We start from the raw sequence: 27909 nt of genomic DNA, 5'->3' as shown, positions 1-27909 counted from the left end.
TGGGTTGAAATTGAGATTCACGCACTAAATGAAAGCACTTCGTAGATGAAGAGAATTTATATTTTCAAATCTACTCCACTTGCCGACTCGTTCCCTCCGAGTCCTAGAAATGAGAGCAAATTGGGACAAGTGATGATTTCAATGGTGATTTAATTAAAATGGATGCAAATTGCAGACGAGACGATTTGAAAGCGGATATCCATCGGTGGAGGTAAGGCTAGGAGTTGAATTGAATCCAAATGAAACTATGCGAAGAGGTAACACTATTAGGCAAACAGGAAAACCCTAATTTGGAGCCCTTTAAGTTGAACACACAAGAGGAACGAGGTATTTGTTTTGGCTGGCCGAATGATGACTGACAAACACCTTCGTGCCAAATGACCGCGATGATTACATAAAGTAAATGAATATTGATGAGCAGGTTCGAATGACTTCCACTCCCTTCAATCCCCTGCCCGGAGTGTACACCAATACACAAAAAAAAAAAACGCTTCCCGGTTATTGAGCGGATATCCAAATTGGATTTGATTGTAATGGAAAATGAATGTCAATTTCAGTGAATTGTGAAAGCCCGTTACGACCAATCGCATCCGATGATAATGTCAATAGATTGAGTGGCACTATCAATTCGGATGCGTTTCGTGCTTATGTAAACGCTTCATTTGTTTGAGAGACGGTGTGCATTAATGGGTCGTAACACCGGTGGAACGTAATTTCATCAGCATAAATGGAGTTTTATTCAAACTATTTTACAATGATTTGGCTCATTGGATGCTTTTAGTGCACTTTATTTGTTTATTCAGGAAGGACGGCCTAGAAGTATTGCCTGGTCGTTCCAAAGTATTTTACTTGAGAAAACAAATGCACGACTTCAGTTCAGTGTTTCCCATTCCATTTACATAGATTTATAGAATATCATGAAAAAATCGATAAATACACTGCTGTATCTTGATCAATCACTGACTAATTCTACCGAGAAACATTGTTAATAAATTCTTCAGTCAATGAAAATTTTCAATGAGGGCTACCTAGTCCGTGCTCATCACCACCATGTAAAAGAAGGTTGAAGCCTGTAATGCCCGGAAAAATCTTAATTAATCAGCATGTTAGCATTCATTTATTTAAAACTTTCAATGGCTTTGGGCTACGATGCCTAATGAGGCGATGTAGCTCCGTACGGAAACAAAAGTTCAAATATATTAAGGAAGAAATTGGCTTGATTAGTTCATTTGTTTAACAGAAAAGCAAAGAGTAAGGGTTTAAAGATATTTTTTCTTCCTGTTCTGGGCTCCAGGGTTTCATACATTCCTTAACATCGGATACACATTTTCACCGTCGCATTGTTGAGCAAATTTTTCGTGATCATTCAGTGGCTTTACTCGCCTTTGGCGAGTGGAAAATATGTAGGATATTTAAATCTTGTTGTCCTGTTATTTGTGGAATTTCTTTGTATGCTGTGTGGTGCTGGGGGGCTATCGTGTCTGACCAAAAGCTCTGCCTAGGCAGGTCCAGAGGAAGTTTTACGTTTCTTTATTGTTTTTGTAGTTTTGTTAGTTCCAAAATTCTGTGGGGACTTATGAATCCTGGGAAGTGTTATTATGCCTTTTAGGAACTTTCCGTCGGCCGATGTGTTCTTTTTATGTTTTTCTGTTTATCCATTTCCTTATGATTCTTTCCCAAGCTCTTCGGAGGATCCTCATATTCGGCTTCCCGGTTGTTCCTATGTCCTTTACAGTTCGGCTTTTCAAATCCATTGCTCCATATACAGTCTTACACTTCCACGCCAAATTCCATTTGCCATCCCACCGCCCCAACTCTACCGGGAACCGTCCACGTCGGGCCATTATTTTTAATGCTTATTATTCGCATAAATATTTTACATTTATTGTTATTCCTCTCCACCACGGTCAAAGGTATTTTTGCCTATGAAAATTCGAAAATTCGATGGACGTAGTTTCATTTGAAATCCTGGAAGGCAAAGCTTTGCTGGTTTCCCCCTATAAATCGAACATTCAAATGCCAGCCTTTTTCCAGAAGCATCATGGGTTCACGAGTTTACAATACCTTAGGGCCCATCGTTTGCAGCTTATCACCAGCAGTACGCTTCAATTTCTGGTGTGGCATTTGGCTGTAGGCTGTCCTCCATTTGACTAAATTATTAATTGGAAAATGGGGCAAAGGTCGGCGGTAATCAAAGGGCGTACCCAAGGCATCTAGGCTTGGTGTCGTTTGGAAAGTTAAAAGTGTCTAACAATAAGGTGGGAATTTGGGGAAATTAGAGATGTCACAATTATGCCTCTTCCCCGGTACGATTGCTTAGCATTAGATTCATTAGCTTACCTCTACATTTGACAAGTAATTACGGCTACGGCTGCCAACTGGATGGCCGCAAGCGGAAGTATTTGATGCTTCAATACGATAGGCAAAATGGATTCGGTGTAAGTTATTGAACCGACCGATTCCTATCAATTTTTAATGACCATCTCAATTTTCTGCTCCAGGGCTGGGCTCTCAGTTTTGGTTGAGAGCCAATCGTAAAAGCTGGCTCGTTCGTTTGCTACAGCAAAGTTTCGATTGTAGTCTTTTCTCATTTTTTTTTCTTTTTGCCGAAGGCAGACTGAGTTAATTTGGTTTGGGCTGGAAAATATCTCCGCAACAGCATTTCTTTTGAGCTACCCTTGAGGGTTACTCCAGTCTGGCAAAGGTTCATCGTGTTGTAAACGCTACGTTTAAAACGGTTTCAAAAGCAGCACAATGTGTGTAGTTAACTATCAATCAATCAGACGGTCCAGCTTAATTGGGGTGTCTGTTATTTTTTGTTATTACTTGAACTTACTTCGGATATACATCATCGGTCATTGGATTGAATCCCTTTGACCCTCGTTGGCAATTTCTCGGCAGGACTGAAAACTAGTCGTTCTGAATCACATTTTCAGTAGGATGTGAAAGGAAAGCAGCCATTCGTTGTGAACTTTGAAAGACACGAATGGTAGATAATCTTGTCTAGGCTTGAGGACCAAAATTATTTTACCGAGACACCAGTTTACTGCAAGTGGAATTTTCAAAATAAATAGACATTGCTAAAGCAATTCTTAAATCAGTAACCTTCGATCCTTTCACTCTTTGAAGAGAATTTTTCAATGGCTTTAGGAAATCAAGTGTTTGTGTAAGGTTGCATGTCCTTCCATTGGTCAGTAGCAGGATTGGTTTTACTTTTTTGGGAAATAAAAGGTTTGACAGGAAATTTTGCAATGTCAGGATATACCCAATGGTCCATGAATAAGCTGTTTCCTGTGGTGCCCAAAAGGCGCATTCCCAAGGGATTTCTGAACCCAAGAGCGGAAAAGAATCGCCATGTATATCCCTGAAGCCAGTACTCCAGTACCCCGCCCGAAATCTTCTACTTACCCTCAGCACACGTTTCGGTAGACCCCGGTCGTCCTCTTCGGTTATTTGTGTGCGATATGACGATTTCTCAAACACTGGTGGATTGTCGTTTACGTCTCGAACGTTAATCAGTACGGTGGTGTCGTTTTCCTTGAAATTATCCGATGCTGTCAGGCGTAGCTCGTACTGGTAAGAACATAGTCAGAGAAATAAAGAAATATTACATGTGAGGCGTCAAAAGCGGTTCATCACGTCCAACGATAGGAGCCTGTTACAAAAGGTCGAGCAATAAACTTGCAGAGAATCCTTAGCACGCTTACAGCAGATCCCTTACCTTTTTGATCTTCTCGTAATCTAACGCCTTGGCCACGTACAGCGCACCGGTCGTGTTGCGTATGCCAAACACATTGCCTATGTTACCGCCCGAGATCTTGTATCGTATACCGGACGCTGTAATGAGAAAAGAGGAAAAAGTTATGAACACGGGTAAGCTCCGCTATTGAAAGCAAATGTCGCTTCAATGAACTTTAATACCGCCACTCGTCAACACGCCAGGTGTTCGAGGTGTTGTTACAAATGTAAGATAATTGGTTTTCCGAAGCGAGTCGTGAGATGGGAAGGGGAAAGTTTCCATTCGCAACCGTTGTTTATGACTCTCTTAGTTGACCACGAAGAGAAAGAAAACCACGGGTCATGGAGACATGGGTAACGTTTTCGATCGCTATTAATGCGCTTAATGCGTGGTGCTTCTCATTAACTAATTCCATCAAAGGTGCCCACATTGTTGTGGATACGTGTTGAAGTTCACTGTTGCAGGCAATCAACAGCGAGCACGTGAACAGTTGCTTTATTAAAGGTTCTATTTCTAGTACCTAGGTTGAACTTATATTTATCTACACATGAATTAAAATTAGTTTCGGAATTTAAAAGTTGGTCCATTATGGGAGACGTCAAACATTAAATGTTATTGTTTCATTTAGCCCGACTCCTACAAGTAGACAAAGATTCATGTAAATTTGCAAACAAATAATCAAAAACAGGCAAAGTGTTAATTTTGTTACGACTGATTATACTTTTTAGGACTTTATAGCTGTTTCAATATTAAATTTAAAGCACTTCATAATTTAATGGCTTTGGAACACCAATTAAATACGTCGTTGTAAAAAATACTCATAATCGTTTTCATAAGAGTAAATGACTTTAAATAATGGACGTGCAAATCTGGTTGGTAATCCATTTTTCATACGGATTGTCACATGAAACTCGTCGCTTCACTTCCAAGAAATGTATCATTTATCAGCGGCGTGAACGCACGCGTCGGTTTATTAGATTTATTAACATAAATTTTCATGAATTACTATCCACGCTAAAGTGGTCGTATCGGTCACTTTTGTCCCGTATTCCATAATTTTTCGACAATCGAGTGGTGGCGCACCATGACCGACAAATAATGGAGGCGCCTGGTGGTTTTCAGTTTTCAGGAACGGTATCGGCTCAAATGTAGCCCCAATGCATTGCAACGGGTAGCAGTTTTTGCACTCCGAATGGAATGGTTGTAACAATTACCAACTCACTCAATTACCGCTCATGTCGGCAACAAACCGGGGCACCTAGTCGTACCATGTAGTTGGACAAATTTTCGACAAGCTCCAGTTTCGGTGGCTATTTACCTGTGTTCACAAGCTTACCGATGGAGTACAGTCACCGCAGGAGCTTTGGACCAACAAGGTAAAGTTAGTTGTGCCCAGCAATTTAGTTATATGATTCAGCAATCCACGGCTGTGAAACCGAGGGTTCTAGAGTTGATTACATCTGGTCGTGCAAAATTAAATTTCTCCCCAGGGTTCTCCTGGCCAAACCGTGCGCTCACCTCGCAAAACTGGGAACCAATTAAGCAGGTCTACATTCATTTTACTCTCAGCTACATGGTGTGTGCAAGCGTAACTTTGATTGAGTTATCACCGTACAGGTCTTTCACTCTACTCGGAAAGACGACATTTGAAATTTACCAAGTGTACGCCATCATTAAAATAATACCTCCACGTTATACTCAATAGGCAGTTGAGTCAATTGAAAAATGTTAAATTAAATTCCGGAAGTGCATCGAACCTAATGAAATTGAAAATACGGAGAAAATAAAAACTACAGTACAAAACAAGAAAATTACCACTGATTGCTTTAGAAATGGAACACGCTGCCATAGTTTAATTATTCAGTTATTTTTGATTAATTTTTTTTTAAGAATATTCTAGACCCAGTCCGAGATGGTATACAAAAAGTACCATGGGAAATCCTTCCACTTTTTCAAAACTCGGGAGTAAGCTTTTCGGTCAAATGAAAAGATCACGCTGTAGGCAAAAGGTCAGTAACAGAAATATAACAAAACTACTGGAGCGTACCAGTTTATGTTTCCTCTTGGGAAATGCGTTGGGAGGATTTTCCTTTGCAAGAAAGAGTTTGGTTGAGTCTTGGAGTCTTTTTTCACTTGCCCAGAAGGTGGAAAAGCTTCTTTTAGGTTTGTGGCAGTTCAATCGCACATCCACTGACCGAAATTAATGACAATGTGACAGCAGACCGTTATAAGCCGATTTTCGATGGCCCTGACAGGGGAAGGCTTTTTCTCTTTTTCTGGGTAAAATTCCAACGGTAAGGGAAGCAACGGTGCGTTGTATAGCATGTTGATGGATGAGAAGTAAATGTGAGTGTGCCATGAAGCACCGACATTGTCCTCACAAGTCCGCAAAAACCCCATGTGGTGACAAGGATAATCCGCTCACGTTGGCCATTGAAATCCGATTCTGAGCTCTGAATTCACACAGCGAATGACGCGTTGACAACATACAGACGTCACCTTCAACCAGAAAGGAATGAAAAGTGATAAACAACAATCCGGAATGTGCATTGTTAGCGGAGCAAACGCAACCAGTAGACGAGAAATAACACCAAAATTCACTTTGGTTGTTGAAAAATATGACTGTCCAGTGCTTTCAAAGTTTTCAGTGGTTCGTGAAATCGATGGAAAAGGGTGGTCTAGTCATTGACCGAATAGATTCCACAGCTGCGAAACAAAATCCAGGTCCAGTTCAAGAGGAAAGCAAGATCCATTCTCTGATAAAGCATTTCTTGTGACATGGGTACAGTGAAAAAGTTCAAAACCTAACGAAACGCACGATGCATTCGGGAAAACGTTGGCTTCAAATTAGTTGCTCATTGCCCATCCGTTTTTTGTTTTTTTTTTTGACAAATTGAACCCTTGCTCGTGTATGATGGAACAATTTTGTATTCAGCAGAAACATTTTAGTTCTCGTAGTTCATTCTAGGAATTGTTTTCGGTCAGTTTGGCATGATGGATAGTGAATCCTGTCATAATGTACATTGGAAGCTGACATTTGACTTGTGCGTGTTGGAAAAATGCGATGCAATGGTATGCTACGTTATTCCACAGCAATGAATCATTTATTTTTGACTGTGGAGCGGTTTTATATCTTTTTATTATGGTTTAGAAAAGCAAGCGAAATTGAATAACATTTTCGAGTAGTTTATAAACCATATACTAGGGTAACTGTTCCAATAGTGGTGCACTTAGTACTGTAAATACCAAATAGGTGTAATTTATGAGTGTTAAGAACACAATATTCTACATATTTGAATCAATTATGATCGAAACATGACTTTTCTTCTGAAAAACATCTATTTTCACCGTAAAACATACAAAATACACGAAAAAAAGCTAATTTTTCTTCCTAGTCGGTTGCTCCTATTATGGTGGTATGGTTCCTATAGTTGTGGTATCGTGTTCCTATAGTGGTGGTAGTACGAAAAACTTGAATATATTTTGACTATAACTTATTTTTGAAGCATATTTCAAACAGAACGGTAAAATACTCCTTAACCAATGCGTTGTCATTCAAAAGACTGTATTGTTTTACCGAAATTTGTCCAATTTTAATTCATAAAATATGCTCTGAATATTACAGCTAAAACTATAGCATATGCTTTATGGCGTATCCTTCGCCCGCTTTCTTTTTTCTTTCCTCTGCTTCTTTTGCTGAGCCTTCTCTCCAGTTCCGCTTTGTTTATTTTGTAGAAACAGAATAAAATCACCAAATTTACCTGATTATATTGTCCAAAACAGTAATAAAACTAAAAAATACTTGTGAAAAAATCTATGGCTACTATAGGAACAACTTGGGGTTTTGTGCCTATAGTGGCACTATGGTAAAAACTATGAAAATACAATAAAATTAAGTTAAAATGCACTAACTTCGTGTAAATCAATTATATTAGAGTATGTAAGTAGTAAAATCATATGGTTTTAATGATTTTGTAGTGATTTATAGCCTTAAGGAAATCATGATATTCGTTATAGATTCTTAAGGAATGCAGCATGTTGGGACAACCTGTTTAGAAAATATGAATTTTGGAGCTTCTATAGTACGAAATGGCATCGTTCATCTTTTGAACACTCCGCAGAAGATCAAAGAACATTTCATAGAACAACAAATAACTCCATTGTATATATCTCGACGTAGAGCTAGGATTTTATTCCACTACAACCACTATTGGTACTAGCTCCACTATGGGTGCACTTACCCTATATATGTACAGTTTTTTTATTTTAAACCGTTCTCGTGGAAAAGTTCTTTTACTATCTTCTTTTCAAATCACATATGTTGACATAATATATGTTTCAAAATAGTATCGTTGAATTCAACAAAATAGATTGTCAAACCCTGCATCCAGCTCATCGCCAGAATCTTCGAGCTAAGAGGATACTGCTAAGGATTAACCCACCTTCTTGGAAAGTTTAAGAGCACCAAAATTTACGCATCGTGTATTGAAAACTATTTCGTTCACGTCTCAAACTTAGACGAGCACATGATTGATGGAACACATCACCTTCGAGTCATACTCGAATTGATTCCTCTATCTTATTTGAAATAGGGAGCGTTAAAAAGGGTAGCCGTGGAAAACATTCTACTGTACACGAGCAAAGGACAGCATCACGTGGAACCGTGCAAGTCAACTTACTATAATCACTTCTCCCGGGTAGGGGGAAGTTATTTTTTAATGAAGGAGAAAAACGAAAACACTTCAACGGCTTTCAATTTAGAAAACATCCACAACGTGATGTCTTTGAAAGTACAGCGAACAGATGCCTTCGAAGAAGCTATGTTTAATAGAATGAAGATCGTAAAAAATAGATGATAGATTAAAGCAACAAAAAATGAAGGAAATGAACAAAATATTTGCCTAATGTTCGACGGCAAAAAATTGTGAATATTATTAAACTCTCTTTTAATTTTACAATCATTAATGACATTAATGACATTCCATTAATGTTATGTAATTGTTTAGGTTTTGTTTTTTACTTCTCTAAATATGCTTGTACCAAGTTTTTCAGAGCACCATTGTATAGCACCAAGAAGGACAGAGCTGGCATTAGATTTTCCTCATTCACTGGAGCTAACCATTTCTTTTCGCCGTCAGGCAGTTCAACGCCATTCCGCACAGAGTAGAAAACCAAATTTGCAACGAAAATATAATCGGTATCACCAGCCAAAAAAATTGAAACATGAAGCAACTTTTGTCATTTACAGTTTTTTTGCGCATCTTATGGGATCTATGGGCTTGCTAGTGGGTGTGATTGGCAATATGAAGGCGAAGAAGCAAAGCCCACTGCAAAACCATGGATGACAAAAATCTTCTATTTTAGTGGTCATTTCCGCAAGGAGCCTGCTGGATTGTCAGAAGAACTGAAAGGCAAAAGAAATTCAAATTCATTGTGCAAGACTTTTGAGTGATTTTTTATGCGATCGTATTTTTTCAACCTTTTTTACATTTTTGCAGAAAGTTCTCTTGGAGGACCCCATTTATGAGAACGATTTTTCTTATCTGTCTTTTGCCCGTGTGATTGTGAGATGACGCAATACATTGAATGCAACTACTAATCACTGGCGGATGAACGTGTTCTGATGTTATGATATTTGCAATAAAAAATAGGTGTCAGTTTTGTTGGCTTGCATTATGTACCGGAAAATGAATGGAGAAAAAATTATAGCATGGGAGGATAGATTTGGTGGACTCATGTGCAAGATACTGATTGCGAATGACACTTAATATGGAACGAAGTGATCAAATCCGTTCTGGGAAAGGTTCAAATTGATGGAAAATTAGTTTCACGTGAGATAATCTCCGCTTCGATCCAAGGCTAAAAGAGGTAGCATCAAAGTTCAATATGATTTATCTTTGAACCTGATTGATAGACCAGTAATTGTTAGGGTAGTTCGAGGAATAGAACAAGCAAGATTTAACTGGAAACAAAAGCTCTCATTACAATTGTTCCTACGATACGTGTGAAACGAGCACACAGAGTGGGAACATCCTACTACATTGTTATATAACATTTATTTCCGAGAACGTGTTAAATCGGAAAACTTTTGCAACCCTCGGATTGCCCCGAACGAGCTACTTTCCCGGAAATGGTTGCTACGTGCCGATATGTTTTTGTTTCATGGCCAACACGGAACCAAAACTTCCACGCTTTGTTGATTTTATTCTACCCACTCTGCCTCCCGCAAATCCTTTGAATCCATACTTGTGGTTCGTGCATGTTGGGAACGTGTTAGTATTAGTGAGGAGCGTGACAATGATGAGCCGTTTATTTTAATTGAGGCGCAACTGCGGCAGTCAAATCTGCACTTTTACTGCACAACCATCCGTGGCACAACGGGAAGTAAAACGACACCTCAATTAACTTCATTTTACCTACCAGGGTAGCTCGAAGAGAAGAAACATAGGGGATGCCATAGTTATACCGGTGGGATTACCTTTATTAGTGAAACATGAGCATATAAACTGTTTAATGGTTATGAAACGACCCAGGCGGTTCGGCGGTTTTCCATCTCATCCACGGCGTGCTCATACGGTACGTCATCTTGCGTGTTTTTATTGCAATTTGTAAGAAAGTTCCGCCATAAACATGTTTTACAAATTTTCCATAGTTTTTTCAATTGAAAACCGAGGTATAATACAAATTAGAATTCGGAAAAGAATGATTTCGTGATAAAAGAGAAACCAATGTTTAAGGAATTGCTCTTGTGATGGTTGTTAATTGGCTAAATTAAATTAAATTAAATTATTTATTCTGCTTTTTACAGACGCACTTCTCTATGATAGTAAAATGTAACTGTTTCGTTCGTCTGCACATTGGACAAAGAAGATATTTAATTAACAGAGGTTCCATTGAGGTCAAAATGCCTTTAGATTATGCTTTCTTATCACATTAATTAGGTGCAGATACCTGTCGCTTTTTCCACTTTAGTCTGCTGATCTTTTGTCGGCAATTTATCACCTTTCATCACGAAAATAGGGATCAGGTGGTTCAGATTAGAGCCATCCTAGAAGGGTCTCCTTTTGTCATTCGTTTTCGGGAGTATCAGTAGTTTCTTCTCCATCTCCAAGGACTCACTTAGAGGGATGACGGAACCGGCACTGCGAAGAGGGGCTGAGAATCCCATCAACCCATCATGTCAACGAAATATGCTCCATTCATCACCTTGTGGTTCAGCCCTGCGTTAACGGCATCCAATGGGACCGTGGAATGGACGGCGAGGACACATAAAGCTACGTAAAAGGCAGAGCAAAAAGCCACAGAGTGAGATTCCGGAATCTGACAAGGATATATCCGTCCTCCCAGCATCTATTTTCTTGGTGTGAATGGAGCGTGGTGAGTGTGCAAGCTTCTAAATTAATTATCGTCCTACCGATCGGACGAAATAGTGCCGGACGCTCCCACAACCAGATGGGCCCTCCTTACCTCTCCTTCTCAATTTTGTATAAAGCTGTGTGCCTAGCGTGTTGACGAAGGATTATGGGCCATCCGGTGTTCAAGAAACCGAGAAGGATCCGATCAATTTACCATTCGCCTCAACAAACGCTGATCCGCTCAAGTCCAAACCGAAATCGGAATCCTGCTATGGGTCGCACAGTGGAGCAATAAATTTGCCTCTGACAACGGTTGATTTGCAATTGATTTTTCCCTTCTCCTCTTCCTCATCCCTGTTGAGCTCGATTCGCTCTATCATGGAGGCTGTGTTCACATCGATTTTTGCTATACAATTCCCACAAGACGCAAAGCCCTTGAAAAGCCTAAAAACCTTTTCCATCTCGCGCTCCTTCCATATTGACCAGAGTGCCAAAGCCGAAGTTCGTGACTTACAGCCCGGCTGGGGGTGAAAGTTTTTCTGTATTCGTTATTGGAAAACATTTGCGAATTATTTGCGTAATGGCTCCGGTTGCAAATCCCCTTCACCGGAAAAGGTCTGTGCCGGAGGTTTCAATACTCCCGAAAGGTAGATACATGTCAAAATAACTTAACTTTTCTTCGACCAACCTGAAACCTGCCACCCTTAGCCCAACTTTGGCCCGATGGCTCTGCGTGGTTCGCAGAGTTTAGGTCCTGTTTAAAACGATACTGCTCTTCGCTTACGGGCTGCAGCGTTTGTTACGGAACCCTTATTTGTGTAACTTATTATTTTTCTACTCTACTGAGCAGAGAGTTCCAAGAAAGGTGGCGTTGTTTGTTTGATTGTTTGGCATGTTGACCCCCGGGGGCCGATGGTTGAATGATGAAGGTGAGTTCTCGATAAGTCTCCTTCGGTTCGACTCCGAGGAATGATAATTTGGAAAAATAGAATGATTAATGAGCATATACAAGTTGTGGACCGTATTCATTATTTTCCTGAAGAGCGAAAAGTGGAGCACAATGTTGGAGCGCGTTATTTTATGGCCGTAGATTGGCGAAGTAAAGCAATCAGAAATTCGAGGTATCCCGTGGCAGTTTTAACTTTGGTAGAGCTTAAGAGATTGTCCTCAACTGCCACGTGGTTGTCTCAATGGTTGGTGCAGTATCCTTAAAATTAAATGCTAGGGTCTTTTATTAAAAACTTGTTTGGTTCGGGGCCTACCATGAAACTGTTTTCCCAGATGGCTTTGTTATAGTATAATTTAATATGGACATAATCGTAAAAGCGCGCCGTAAAAACGTTGACAAGTATAGCGCGCTCGGAAAACGTTGAAAATTGAATGTTATTTTTAATGTCACTGTGTGCCTCCATCCTCTCTACCCCATCGTTTGTTGTGAGTATTCATGAGAAAAGTGAAAGAAAAAGTTCTACAGGTACAGGTAGGCCTCTCAACATAGGCTCACCAACTTAAACATGGAACACGTTTGACAGCTTTTTAATTGTTTCGCACCCACGATGGAAGTGAAGTGAAGAAGAAAGTCCCCAGTAAGAATAAGTCGTTTTTAATTCGGGAACAGTATGACGGAAGGTAAAATTCAAAGAACAATAAATTTCGGCCGTATTTATGATATTTATCGCTCTGCTTGTCTGATCGATGTTTTTGGAAGCTGCTCGTTCTTTTTCAATGCTTAACAATGTACATATTTTCTACTGGTTCATTTATCAATAATAAGGTGTTAAAGGTTGTTGAAGAAAGATATTGCATACTTTACCAAAGCCCCCAAGCCATTATCATAAAACGCCTTAATAGAAAGAAATTGAAAACATTATTTTTATAGTACGTTGAATATAGAATTGATTTTAAATTGTTTCAATGAATGATAACCAACCCATAATGTTTCTAATCTTTAATACAATCTTCAACCATATCATTGATGTAGAAGTTTAGATTGTTTTTGGCACAATAATGTGCGCTCAATACAGATCCTAGTCCTGTTTTCTTACAAAATGCTATTAATCCTCCAAAACAAATAAAGCTTTAGGGTCGGATTCGAAACCGTCACATCTCTCGTGGAACCAGATATCAATTTAAACATCCATCTCACGTTGCAATAAAGATGTAAATATCAACACAAGCTCAGAATCTTTGAGGACGACCACAAGAGCACACCATCATTCGGTGAACCAAGCCAAGTGGAATGGCGCAGATGCCAATTCGGTGCCTGGTTTCATGTTACGAAGAAGCATGGTTGCTCCGATTTTCAATATCTTTAAGCGTATGATATTGTTCTCGCTGTACCGGCAACATCGTCCAATCGGTTCTGTCTTTTATGAAGAATTTATGTTTGCACCGATTGCAGCATTCTTCGAAAAACGCTTGAACTGCATGCATTCGGTTGGGTCGGTTCGCTTCACAATACACGTACAAAGATTTAGAGTGAAGGCAGGAAGCTGTACTAGTAATCGTTCGTATGGTTGGTATTGTTTATCTACTCTATGGTATGTTTCAGTTGTAATTCTACTTTATAGTATATTTTATTCATACAATTGAACGAGCATAAACAAGCAATCAATACCGTTTGAACAAACATAAAAGCAAAAGTTGGATATATGTTTTCAGTAACCGTTTGAAACTGTTTCCATTTGGCATAATGGTTTTTAGGAAAGTAAGTATGGAAGTCAAAGTTGTTGTCAAATAAGCTTACTTACATTTCAATGAGTAGAATATGCTGAAAATCATAACAAATCTTTCTATGTAATTTTACGTGACTGTTCAAATTAAGAGATAATTGTATTGATTTTGATATACATCTGATATAGAAACCATTTTCATCAAATGCTGTAGTTAAATATATTTCCATAATGTATGAAGTTCTATCAGCCACTGGAAAACTAAACACGTTATTTGGTGTTGAAAATATGCAACACTTATCGTGCTGATAGAGAGGAATTGAGATAAATTTAATAATCTTTCAAATGGAAGGATTAAAGCACATTAGAGTAACCTAACAAATAAAACGTGTGTAGTAAGAATATCAGATTTAAAGAAAATACGTAACCAAATTTTTTGCAAACCAATGACCTTCTCTTGGTAGGTTCAGTCAAGGCGCAAGCGCTCGGGTCGGACGCGAACGAAAAAGGAGCAAAATCGAATTTGCTTTGCTTGGCGAATAATATGGCGTGATGAATTATTCATACTTTGATTTCGATCTTGATAAGACTTGAATTCATGGAGAATACCCTTTTTTGGCTTCCCACCGCTGCTCATTGCAAAGCTTTGCCTCCCATGTAAGAATTGCCCTTGCACTATGCGTCTTCCATACGCTAGATAAAGGAGGATGAACCGTCTGAAGCAAGCGGATCCCAGCCCATGTCGTTGAAATGTACGCTCAGCAGTAAAATGTCTGGTATTGAAAAGTTTTGTGATAACGATAAATCCGGAAATAATACGCCACGCCTGGCCACACACAACATCGCGTAGGGAAGCGTGCATGATGAAAACCGGGAAAAGCAAAAAGAAAAACTCGGAATCGCCAGGGTACAGCAAAAGACGAAACTACAGCCGGACAGCTAGCCATTGGTCAGTCGTTGGTGGCGTTTGCATATCTCGGACACAAGATTCATTTCACTGACGTCCATTTTTCATGCCCTTGCTTGTTTGAACCGTTCGGCGCCGGGTGTTTGCATTACCCATTGCGATTGCCATGACTGCTCGTTTATCCATGAATTTGTTTGAAGTTTTATCCTTCTTCAGTTCGTCCTTTCGCTAACTTTTATGTGTGTTCGAAAATTGTCTACCGATTGCGAACGATGAGCCCTGGCAGAGAAGCGATGAGGTCATTCAGTGCACACGGATCAGTGAGCAACTGGGCGCCTCCATCGGATGGACACTTCCGTTTGCAAAGACGACGAACAATTGTGACAGATTTATGGAGGCGCCTTGTTTTCTTGTCGGTTTGTTTGACACAGTTAAGTAAAAGGTTGGAATATGTTTGTGATATTGAACGTACGTAAGCTTTGGTGTGAAAAACTGAAAGTGTTTTGTTCAATTATGAAACATCTAACCTTTTATTTAATCCTCAGCTATCCGCAAAAGCATATGTAAAAAAGTCCCAATAAAGTATAAATTATATTTTTGTTTTCGACAGGTGTGTCCAACTTGTTTTATCTCAATATTTGCAAGGAGAAAACAAGTTTTTCTCTTTCAAATAAATTAATTAATTTAATCCCTTAAAAGATTTCCTTATGCTTGTATACTTCCCCTAAATGAGCTGCCTAAGAAACGCTAAATCGAGACAGGCATACAGTGAATAGTGTTTTTGGTCACTCTGAAACATTTAAAAATAATGGAACCTTTTAAAAACCGCCTTTTGCTTCCTTTTTATAAGGCAATGTTTCATTTGGAACGTGACTTTTACTTTTATGCTAGCTGAATAAAACATTTCTAGAGGAACGAAATCTCTTACTTCACTCTTAACGGTGCAAGCGTAGGATGGCAAGGTCATACATAAAACATAAAATATCCTTCTATTTCTAGTTTCAAAGCGTCAAGAAAATCTGCTCCTCAAAAAGCATGAGAACGTGGTTGAAAAAATATGATGGGATTGAATTTCGGTTGCTAGGGAAAATGGTTGCTTCTGCCTGCGTTACATTTTCAGATCCATAAACGAATCTAAGCAATGAATTTTGTTTTATTTGAGTCATGTGGGAGGTTTACATTATGCGTACATGGACATTTTTGCATGAGTGCAATGGTACATATTCCTGAAAGTACTTGAATTTCAATATGCGGTAACCAGGTAAACATTGTATCAAGTTGTAACTTTCACACATTTGCCCGATACTCGGAGACGGAAAGAAGAAAAAGATAAAAAATTTCTTTTATCTCAGGCACACACTTTCTAATGGGGGTCCATTACTTGTGCACTTCGTTACGAATTAATGAAAACCCTTGGCGTTTTCAAAGTAACGGGAAAATTAGGTAGCACGGAAGAAAAATGTATCGAATCATTGAACCGTCATTATTAACAGGAAATCAAAGCGAAACATATGGGAAAGGAGGGAAAAAAGGATCGTCCTGAGATTAATTGGGCAATTACTGTTCGTTGAGATTTTTGGCTCACGCTTGAAAGAATCAAGCTTCGGTGTGGAAAATGCTTTTGTTTTGCGCTTGTTGGGAGAGGCTTATCGTATTTTAGGCTTATTGGTGCGTGGTGGTGGTGGTATGACGTGGAATTACACGCGGAAGTATCTACAAGAGGGTTTGCTTTATTGAATGAAGAACAGAAATATAGGAGTGCAAAATAAAATGTGAAATTTTGAAATGATCATTGGCATAGTAAATTAATCGTTGAAGCCTATACAGATAATAGCCACTCATAACAAGACATACTTATCGTTTGTTTCTATAGCTTTCTTTTATTTTTAAAAAGTAGTTAAAGTAGGGTAAACATTAAAATTAATTATTTTGGAATTCTTTTCTATTCAATTTAATGCACCATCAAAGGAAGCTTAAAGTCGATTACAAGCAGTTCCTCTTCTACACATGCTAGGAAACATAGGATTTCCGACAATATGGATCGACCACACCACAAATCACCCCTAATGAACCATTAATAACAATGGAAGACAGTAAGCAGATAGCGTGCGTGACAGGTCGGAAAATCGTTAGCAACGCTTGATTGAAAAAGATTGACCGAAGGAATCCGGTACATTCATTAGGGCGCATGCGAAAGTCAATCGTTATGGTCACGAATGTTGCCGATGAAACGAATCGTTCTGGTAGCTCACATTCATTCAAAATATCTTTCTCTGGAAAAAAACGCTTGAGCGATAATTTACTCTAGACAAAAAGGTGCCCCCCAAATCCGATTTTGTAAGTTCAATCCGGAAGGCAGGTGATGGTGGTCTGTGGAGGCAGTAATCAATCGAAGCCGAATGTGCGTCGAAACACCATAAAACATATCCTTTTTCTGGGTTTCCAGACAGTGGTGGTATGTTTCCGCTCGTTCGTAATTAGGTGCGTAAATCATCACGTTTCAAGCCAAAGTCTACGTGTGAACATTTTATTTTTCTTCGTTCCTTTATTGTATCTTTATCGTTTCTTCTGCTTCTTCATGGTCATTAATAATGATTGTTTGCCAACTTCCGGGAGTTTTTGTTCGGAAGGAAGGAAGGCAAAGGGAAACGAGAACTTATTGCCGGCCCATTCTAGAGAGTGTTACTTTTTCTTCAAGCTGTCCTGATCAACCAGCAACACAATGTTCCATTAAAATGAAACGTGACGCGGTGTTTTCCGAAAGGGAGCTTTTAAAATATGACACCACGCTGCTATATTTTCACTTTGTCTGTCGCTTGAACGTCGAAACTTTATTGTTTATTTATCAGAAATCATTATTTATGGCATTAAATCGTATTTCAGTTTTAACGCAAATGTATACGCTCGCATGAGTCAGTGAAGATGGCGAGAGGTGCGTCATAGTGCGAAGAAGCGAAGAAGTTTTTTCATTTTATGTTCTGGCCAACGGAGGAGGCATCCTTACTGTCAGTTTTAGGTATCTACCATTTTGCACCAGTTTTTCATTTTACACTTTGCTCTGTTCTCTATGCGCCATATTTGCCACTTTCGTGGCGTCTCCATTTTCCTTTCGACCGATGTTGTTCGTTCTCGGGGTTCTTGGAAGTACGCTTGAGTATTTATTTCACAAGCCATGGCTCATTCGTTTTCATTCACTGTTGTCGTAAAAACTCATGGTAATAAATCAGTTATATTTCATTTGTTCTCCCGTGCCCCGTCACTTCTAACTAGCGTCTAGGGAGGAACCACTGAAGCAGGACGGGAAACGAACCGCTTTGTATTTGACACAACTATCGCAGTCAGTTTCACGCTTTGGTCGGTAAATTTGTTTGTGGTCTTGGCATTATTTTCTTTGTTTCTTCTCAAGGTGACAGAACCAATAGAATCATAAAAGTTTCCAGAGAAAAGATTCAAACTGGTCGGTGTGTTTGTTTTCCGGACATTTCTTCGTTGTGTAATATTAACTCCCTGCTTTAAATGTTTTTTTGTTGTTGTTGTTGTTACGTTTTAGATGATATTTATAAAGCAGAAACCGAAAATAATAAAGCAGTAAGCGTTATAAGTATTTACAAATGGTTTGCGTTCTAAGGAAGAAAAAACTAAAATGAATCTCCCAGTGATGTGGAATACAAATTCCTGCTACAGTTTTGTTTTTCTTTTATTCTTGATAAAACATTTTTCTCCTTACAACACAAAGCGTTGGATTGAGAAATGGTTCATGTCACCACCTTACGATGAACATGACGTTGGGAATATTAAAAGTAATTGGGGTCAATGTTTCGGTGCCAAGGATACTATTTATCTTGCGGGTGTCACGGTAGCATGCAGTGGAGTGATGTTTGCGGTTTCATTGTAATTTATCTTTAAGAGCTTTTTTCAGCAAGCTTAACAATTTAGGTTCTTCAGCAAACCTAACCATATATGGGCTAACTTGTTTTCGTTGCAATATATTTTACAGCCATTTTGATTTTATCAGATAGAGCTGCGTGAGAGAAAGATAGACAAGGGTGAATCATAAACATGGTAATGCATGTGTTTGATCGGTAAATATTGCCAACACAACAAACAAGCAGCCCGCAACATCCCGCGACCGTCAAAACTGTTATTGAAATTGATTTTGGTTTAATTGCATTAAGGTCTGAGACGCTAAGAAGGCAATTGAGGAAACAAAAGCTTGGCTTACTACGAACTGGTTGACTGCGAACGAAATCTAGCAAAAAGTAAGTAGATGTGATGGAAACATAACCATTCGTCACGATACAAAATTTTCGCGTGTGTAGTTCAAAGCTCACCAGAAGCAAGTAGAACTGCTTGATCCTCGCGTGCATCACGGTCAATTTCCGTCAGCTGCTAGGTTTATCTGATAATCCGTGTTTTTCTACTTCCCTAATTGGTTGCTCGGAGAAAGTTGAAGAAATAGCGCTTGGCTGGCTACAGTTTTCCTAACCGATGGCTGACGGTAAAACGAGGGAACGAAAACTCAATCCTTTTCGTCCGATAAAACCCTCTGCCAGGCAAAGCATTCAATTGGTACAACACGCAGAAGTGGCATTCCGTTTGCATGTTGGTCCATGGCATGGAAAGCGTGCTGTTAATTGATTAGGTCGTCATCAAGAAGGATTAGCAACACGGTTACTAATTTATGGTGGGGTGCAAATTCCGGGCCGACTGAAACTATTCTCCGTACACCAACGGATGGTCCGTCCCTGACGCTCACCAAGCCCAAGGATCAAACATCGGAGAGTTGGGCGATGATACCGAGCAGCTGCTGCTGCCCATTGGGATAACGGAAACGATCCATTTTCCTGGCTTCATTTAACACGTGGTGTTAGTTTCGTTACTCGACGCTTGGCTGTTTATCCGGATTGGGTGGAATTTCATCCCCGCTTCAGAACGGGGTAGGCACGATGGATAATGGCAAGCATTGGATCCATTCCGGCACGGCTTAGCGGCTAATGAAGAAAAACGAATTGGTTCCGCCTGCCGACATGCTTGTATTATAGGCGAAACGTGCCAGCTGAAGGTCCGTGTAGTTCGGGCTCAATTAGAGGGTAGTTTATCATTCGATCTAGCTTTCGCGTTCGGTGGACGTAAATCTTCGGACAACACTTTGACTTTGTTTGCCTGACTGGTACAAATCGGGTTTAACAATGCGGTAGGGGCTAAAAACTGGTGTTCTTTTCGTTTATTTATGGAACATTTCAATAACACGAGATCGAAAAATGGACTTTAGAGGAGTATTCAAATTTTGAATAGATCAAAATCATAGGACTAGGGAATCGACTGCGGGTATTGATGTCCCCTGAGAAACGTTACAGCAATCGATGTATTTTCAAAACGTATTACAAATTGAATGATTAAGAGAGACTTGTTTTAATTATTTTCAAACGTGAAGCAAGCAAGCATTACCATACTTACATTTAATGGAGAGTACTCTTTGGAGATTGTTATTAAATTATTAGAAAATATCACCATATTTTGAACACAATACTTGAGATGTTGATCAACAAAACCCAAATATTGATCGAGATGCTTTTCTCATATCGATCGAACAATCGTCTGGAGTTCGTTGCGTTTGTGTACATTGTAGCTAAAGATAGTAAACTGGTGGTCGGAAGCAGATTGACGAGAGCGGATGTGGTGAAAACAATTTCATTGTTAGCAGAGTCTTGTTTTCATTTTACCGATGTACAGTACTGAATTGTTTATCCATCACTTTTCCCCTCGACAAATCTTCTATTTGTGCATTTTCTTTCTTCCAACTCTCCATCTTACTTCTTCTTCAACAAAGTTTCGTGCTTGATCATAAATTGGTGGAAAACGTCCCACTGACACGCCTTGTCTTGGGTGTTCGGTTTCAGTGACTTCTTCCACTGGGTGGCTTGAAAATAAACGTCGATTGATAAGATTCTAGCAAAGTGAAGAGAGCTAGAGAAAAAGAGCAATAAGGCGAAGCTTTTCGAAGCCACCAGAGGGTTTGTATTTTCTTCTTCGCTTTCCACACCAATGATTTCCGGTTTGTTTTTAGGATTTGGTGCGTAAAATGAGCTTCGGGGCGGGCTTTTGAAAATTAGTTGATTTCGTGGGCGTCGTAGGAATTGGTGGACGATTTGATTTTTCGTTTGAAATATTTTTGTTTAGGTTTTGTATTCTCTACTCCATTTGATGTCAGCTTGTACAAAGATTCTGCTTCTCAAGTGGTTTCTATGGATAGTCAGCAGAGCGACTCACATTCGGAGCTCAAAATTGAACACTACATTTCACTGGAAGTTAAGTACCCATTGAAGAGGGCTTAAAATTGAATGAAACCATGATGTGAAGTTTGCATAAAGGGAAAGTAAAGGACAATACTATATGCAAATTTATTACGCTTGCAGTCGGTATCGTAAGGAGTTAGTTGAACAAAATATGGCTTCAAATGTCGTATTAAATGGATGTTTTAGAATACTGTAAATGTCCCTGAATGAAATTGAATGATGAAAATGATAAATAAAAAAATCTTTCGACATGCAACGGTGAAAATGTCGAACATTACGCATTGTAGGTGTTAGGACCTGGTACCGGTGCGAATCATGGGTCATTAAAAATTAATGTTCATCGATAATGAAGCATCCTCCCATTCTCTCTAAAACTGGTAGCTGTTTGGTAGCTGTTAATCTTTTCCTCGAGGGGCGAACGCTCCTAGAGCGCAAACTTTCGTCGGGAGGACCAGAACCTTGTGGAAGCTAAATTATCGCAAACATCATCGGGTATTAGCACGGCCTCAAATGCTCTCCCAGGACCGATCGGACTGAGGACTCACTGGCCTTGCTGATCCTGTTTAGCAGGTTTAGGCTATACTGTCACTGGCACAACGCTTGAATCGCACGAGCGCACTTGTTAAAGTGATTTCGTTCTAAGTGCTTGAAAAGGAGTGCTGATAAAACACTCTCACACATTCTCTGCCTCAAAATCAAGAAAGTTGTCCCATTCGTCCGTATTTCTCTGCCCTTTCGTCTCATGAGAGTAATAAATAATCGTAAATGGGTTCGTTCGGCACATTTGAAGCACGCTTGATTTTCTAACAGTGTGGTGAAATATGTTCCCTTCAAACTTTTACCATCAGCTTGGATCGTGCGTATTCATTTTTTATGGTTTTCCGACCAGTACCTTCCTTACACAACCCGGCACGGACCTGGCTTCACAGGAAAGTTAGTAGGTCTCAGAGTGACGGCTGCAACGAACTGTTTTTCATCTCCTTTCCCGGGTGTAAATGTATCTGTGAGTTTGTGTTCTTCAGAATAATAAAAGATGGGGCGCGTCTTCGACGAAGAATCTTTACCCGCAAAATTTCTGCGAATTGCCCACAGAACAATATGTTTTACAGTTTCACACAAACAATAGTAATGCAACACTAAAAAAAAGTTCTTGGCCATATTGTTCATCGGCTCTGATGCATTTCATGATTTTGCTCCAAAAACCCCAAGCCACTCCAGCACGTGCGAAGAGAAAGGACGTTAAAAAGCATAAAGACAACAACATTGGAAAGTTTATCCAATCGCTTCTTACAGTTTTATCAGTGTCTTCGAAGATCGCGAATATATAGAAAACGGCTACAATATAGTAATTAAAATTACTTTTAGTAATAAAACGAGATGTTTATCGTAGCGTTAATATACATTCGATTACATTAGTGTAAACACAGATTATCAAGCAATCAAGATCCCATGTTGAATTTCCTAATAAAGGTCGGTTCTCGGTTGTTGAATGATTTAAAAAAAAATAACCAGGCAATGTTTGGATTATGCAAACACAAATTAGATTCCATCTGGAACGGACAGCATAAATTAACATTTTTCACTGAGTATCCCTGCTTCGAAAAAGTTATCACTTTTAACGATACCCAAACCCTGCGGCATACTTTGCCTCCTTTTTGAATACTTTTGTAAATGATCCTTGTTAGAAAAAGTTGAAACTTTGTTCGTCGCATACTCCGTCGACTTATGCGACAATGCTGAAACCACGATCCCGTTGCGACCAACCAAAGCGAGAGGCATTGTGAGGTTGTGTTTCAAGGAGATAGGAAGGGAACGAGAAAATGATTTTATAATAGGGACATTTTGACGAAATTCCAGGGAATAACCGTACACACGCTTTACCGCATAAGCATCATGTATCTCTGGTACTGCTTTCCAGCTCCCTTTCCGGGAAACCCCGGCAAAAGATAGGCTAAAAATGTTTCACAAGATTCATCCCTCCCTAAAGGGTCGGGTCCATCCTGGATCTAAACAATTCCGACGGGAATACCATGGTCAAAAAACTAAGCGTTGTTGGGTGTGGTTGCTCGGGTGGAAAAGTTTGACTTCTCCAACTTATTCCACTGACCTGAATGGCGCTATCATTAGACTGGTTTTTTTACCACTCCACTTCTGTTGGAGGAACAGAAACGCTGCTCACTGGAAGAATGCTTTGCATTTGTGGACAGATTCCACGAAAATCTGTCATGGGTAATGAAAAGATAAATATAAGCTGAACGGTAAAAGTTTCCCTTGGATTAGGCAGTTTGTAGGTTGGTTTTTTCGTTCATTCGCATGTTTCTTCGTCCCATCCGGACTTTAAGTTTCCTTCTCTAGCCATAGGCTGACAGGTGGATGACATTTTGTTAAATAGTCAGATACATATCATCCAGTATCTGCAAAGCAACTGGTGCGTGTGTGGAGGGATATTGATTTTGCGTCAATTGTTTGCTCTACTTACACTCTTTTCCATACTTATTCAAAATATCGCTACAGATATACTTATTTTAATTTTCATTAAGAAAGGATCTTTTAAAAGGTCAAGTAATTCCTTGAATATAAACCCTCGTTGAAAAATATCCTTCCACCACAAAAAACTGATTTTATCGTTTTTATGTATCATAATTCGTTGACACCATTTATAACCTCGCTGTTGTTCACCACAACCTGGGAGCATATCAGGTTTACTAATTCGTTTATTAAGAGGAATTTTTACGACCACTGCTTCTCGGTGGTTGTAACTGGAGCACCATGGGATTGTCTGCTGGTAAATTTATCACCCAACGAGAAAATAATGAATCATGATGGTGCACCATATAGAAGTGATCTTGTGGCCAAGAAGCATAAAGCCTCCCTTACCGGGTGATGTAAGGATTCACACTTGATTGCCTACATTATTCTGCTATTTGCTGCTCGACAATCATTTACCCCAGAGGTTATTAGCAGGAACTTATTTCCGGCAAAACCATTTTCAGAAAAAAATCTGTTCAAGACTGCAGCGCTTTAATAATGCCCGCCAACCTATTGATGTTACATCTTATTGCTATTATTCTTATTGCAAATGTAAACAACACAAATTATGTCATTTTCATCAGAATTAAGCGAGGGACAATTTGTGATGCGCCTTGTCTAGCGCTCTGGGATAGCTGGTTGCTCCTCGCTCTTTTTTTAGAAGGTCATCACAATCAAAGAGTACCCAAGCACCAAGCAGTAACCCACCGTACAGACCGTCTGACCGAGCCAGGTATGAACACAGTACGACATGAAGATAGCCGGAAATTTTCGCTGGCACGGCACGTTTCGGCTTTGGTTGGCAAGTTTCTCGGTTTCGCGTCAGGTGGAGATATTTAATTAAACGATTATAATGCTCCGTCATCATTACAATTGCATACTTAATTAAATGCAACCGGTTTGCAGTGTCATGAAGAGACTGATGTTGCTGCTACTGGAGTCAAGGCCTGGCAAGACCAACATCCGAATTGGTGGATGACGTTGGGAAGGTTTGAGGTTAAACACAATGGTTCACGGTATAAACATTCTGAAATACATGTGTATGTAATACATGTATTGTACAGTAAAATGACATTCCGAAACGTGGAAAGCTTAATATTGTTGATCCAATAAAAAAACGAAAGTTGTGTTATTATTTCAATTTAGTGCATGTTTTAACAAAAGTGTATTTCAAGCAGTAACAAAAACCAAATGATTTTTGAAATCAATTTTAACGTAATGTAATGCCTAATTTCCATATAACCGTTTTAAAAAATCCAATTGAGTACCAAAACTATTAAGCATTAATTGAAAATTTTAACAAAATTGAAAATCATCCAGTGAAGTGAGACAGTAAATGCTTCCCACAGCATCATTACCAGTAACGCGTGACTTGCCCGCAGGCCAATTGGATTGCCAATCTGTCCCAAGAAGGCTCATTTTGAGAGCACAGAGTTCCATATCCTGTCGCGTTATGATCCTTTTTTACCTCCCCCTCTGCCGGAAATTTCGTTACCCAGAAAATCGTTATCAAAATAATTGAATTAAAACATTGCCCTTTCAGCGACGGCTGTTGATTTATAATTTCAATTAAGCCATTACGGCGGGTAAGAGAAACGCAGGGGTTTGGCGACGGAGAAACAGATGCTTCTGCTCGTTCCTGTGAAGTGGAAAGCGACGATAGGCACGAGGTGGATTATTGAACGATTCGATTTCCTTCGACGCGCTTCCGTCTCCACCTTATCGCCGTCTTATTTTTCGAAGCACGCGAGCAGTAGGCGATTAGCAGCGAAATTCGATTGTCCTATCTCATTCTCTGTCACAGTCACGCAGCATCCGTTTTACAGTCGCTCCACTCGTCTGTGGATACTTTATTTTTATATCTTGCCTTGCACCATTCTACCGAGCCTCCTTAACACCCAATTCCATTATCGTTCACGATCGCATGGAACGAGCGGCTTGTAGCGATTTTTCTTGCGATTTGCTTTAGCTAAAATCACTCTAAAGCAACACGCACACATTCGCTCGGTTTCGTCGCTTCAAGCCCTTTTTTGTCGCCTTCCTATTAGTTTCTTTTGTTCTTAGCTTTTGTTCAGTGGCGTTTCGTACTAGCATAAGCGACGAAACACTTGCATCCACATGGGAAATGCACGCTTCTTAAAGTTAATCCCCGCTAATCATCTCTTAAATCAGCATTATCAGCATCATCATCGTCAGTGGCAGCAGCGTTCAACATGCAGTTCACGTTCCCATTCATTGCGAACAAAGGGCAACGCACTTCACAAAACGAGTTTTTTTTATCTTTGCAAGTTTTAATTAATTTAACTGAGAAAGTAATACTTAATGAAGTCATTATCATTTTAAATCAGTTTTCTTACTACCGTTCGGAACAGCGACAGTAGAGGCTGCTCTAAGATGGAAGTAAAGCTATCGGTAAAGCATGTTGGAAACGGGAAAAACTTAAACTTCGCACCGTCGGATTGTTTTTCCCACGATTACCTTCATATCCGACCAGCTGGGGAATATCCTGTCGACATCTTTACCACCTCGCGTCGCAAATGTTTGCTCGTCATTAGCATATTGAACCGGTGGTTGAAGTAAACGTTTTGTCTGTGAAAAAACACCAGGTGTTCATAGCTATTCCCCGGGGTCAAACATGGCAGTCACACATTCTTACTTAAATTTCACGCCCCGCGCATCGCTCCATTCAGGGTTTTTGAGACGAGAACAGCTGCTCTGAAGTCGATATTGTAGGGATTTTGCACCTTGGTGTTCCGAAGAATTTCCCAAACTAATTATCAGCGATATGATTGCCCGTATTAAAAGCACATGTTGTTCGCATCAAAAGAGAACGCCGACGTTCTAATGTTCAAGAGCACATTAGCCCCTCAACTGTAAGCGTAGGAGAGCATGGCTAAAGATGGACTCTACAGACCGACAAACTACCTTTTAAGGCGTATAAAGTGATAGGTTGTGATCTTTACTGATCCCACGCTGCGAAAATACTCCTTTTTGCCACTTAACTACGTCGTTTTTGAACGTTTTCCAAAACAACACAACCAGTTACCAAACTCGGGGTTTCAAATGCTTTTCTATTGATAGTTGATGAAAAATAAACAACGGATGTACCGGCCCTTCTGTTGGCTCAGCTTTTGTAATTTTAGAGGAAAAACGTAAACACTATCGCTAAACAACAGATGGAGCATACCGTTTTGGTCCAAAGTTTCAACTAGCTTGAGCCGAAACCTGTTGGGGATCATTTATGAAAGTGCAAAAACTAACATAGCAAACTATTTACAAGTAAACAGAAACTAAATTGGGTATGAAGTTGTTGGTTTCTTGAGTTCATCAAAAACTTAGTTTGATTCTAAAAGAAATTGTAATCAAAACTTTTGGAAAAACTCTTTATTTTCAAAAAAGTTTCTTGTATGCAAGTTCCTGTAAAAAATTTGTAGAGATGGTAACAATTTTAAAAACATCAATTCATACTAAAGCTTTGTAGTTGTTAGATCCCATCAAATTTATAGCACATAATTGACTCTCTTGTTCCATATTCCGTGCTACCCCCGGTCACTGCTAGTGAGACTTTCATTTCAATATTTTCCAGTTATGTGTGCACAATAAAATATTACCAACTCGACAGCGAGTATTATACATACATCACCAATTTTGCATGTTTCATTACCGACTTGGCGAACAGCATTTGTGTGCTTCACATTTGCTTTTAATTATAACCCTTCCGAGCTTCTGCACAACCAGCGCTCTTTCGCACGAAGATTTCAGATGGTGGAAGCACGGGATTACGAGGCTTCGAGCGCCTTAGGGTTACACAAACACTAATCCCATCCTCACATCGTTTGTTTCGACAACATTTCTGGCCCTCGCTTTTCCGGAAACCCTTTCCCTGGTTTCATGAGATGTGTTTTTTATTAGAACTGGTGTGGTGGAGTATTTGTAATTACAAACTTTTGCTACACGGCCCTGGAAAATGTGCCGGGGCGTCTTGTGCTGCCATCTATTACCAAGAGTTGCTCTAGGTTTCTTAATCCGCAGAAATTTTTTTTTGTTGGTTTTCGGTGCTGCGCTGGTTGAGAAAATTCGCGAGAACGCTGGTCATAAGAACGTATTAGTACTATAACAGTTAATCAACGTGGTTGGGCAAGATTTGGCAAGTCAAAGAAAGTCATATTGAATTCCGCAATGTATGTTATCGTTGCCAGCGTCGTTAAAGAAATACTACTACAAAAACCCTGCTCTGACCACGAAAGGGGTGTCGTGGTGGTATTTTCTACTTGACAAAATTGCCCTCGGTATGCTTGAAGGTTTTCGCTCCCCAACCGATGAGCGAATTCTAGCAAGAAAATTGTCGTCGTCGTTGTCGGTTCGGAAACCGGAAAAGCGTTGGTTCAAAAATAGAAACCGCTTGTTCCGG

General features: G+C 39.6%; 1 protein-coding gene across 1 annotated transcript in view; it reads right to left on the bottom strand.

The window, feature by feature from the left end:
- The window catches only part of LOC131266292 (neural-cadherin-like), a 97343-nt gene that overhangs the window by 16443 nt on the left and 52991 nt on the right, over positions 1–27909 (bottom strand). Inside the window, exons 3-4 of the mRNA XM_058268739.1 lie at positions 3722–3837; positions 3409–3573 (exon numbers count right to left, since the gene is read on the bottom strand). Of these exons, the coding sequence (XP_058124722.1) occupies positions 3409–3573; positions 3722–3837 (281 nt within the window). The remainder of the gene's footprint in view (positions 1–3408; positions 3574–3721; positions 3838–27909) is intronic.

This window comes from Anopheles coustani, chromosome 2 (genome assembly GCF_943734705.1).
Source record: "Anopheles coustani chromosome 2, idAnoCousDA_361_x.2, whole genome shotgun sequence".
Taxonomy (NCBI): Eukaryota; Metazoa; Arthropoda; class Insecta; order Diptera; family Culicidae; genus Anopheles; species Anopheles coustani.
This window is presented reverse-complemented; position numbering and strand designations above follow the sequence as displayed.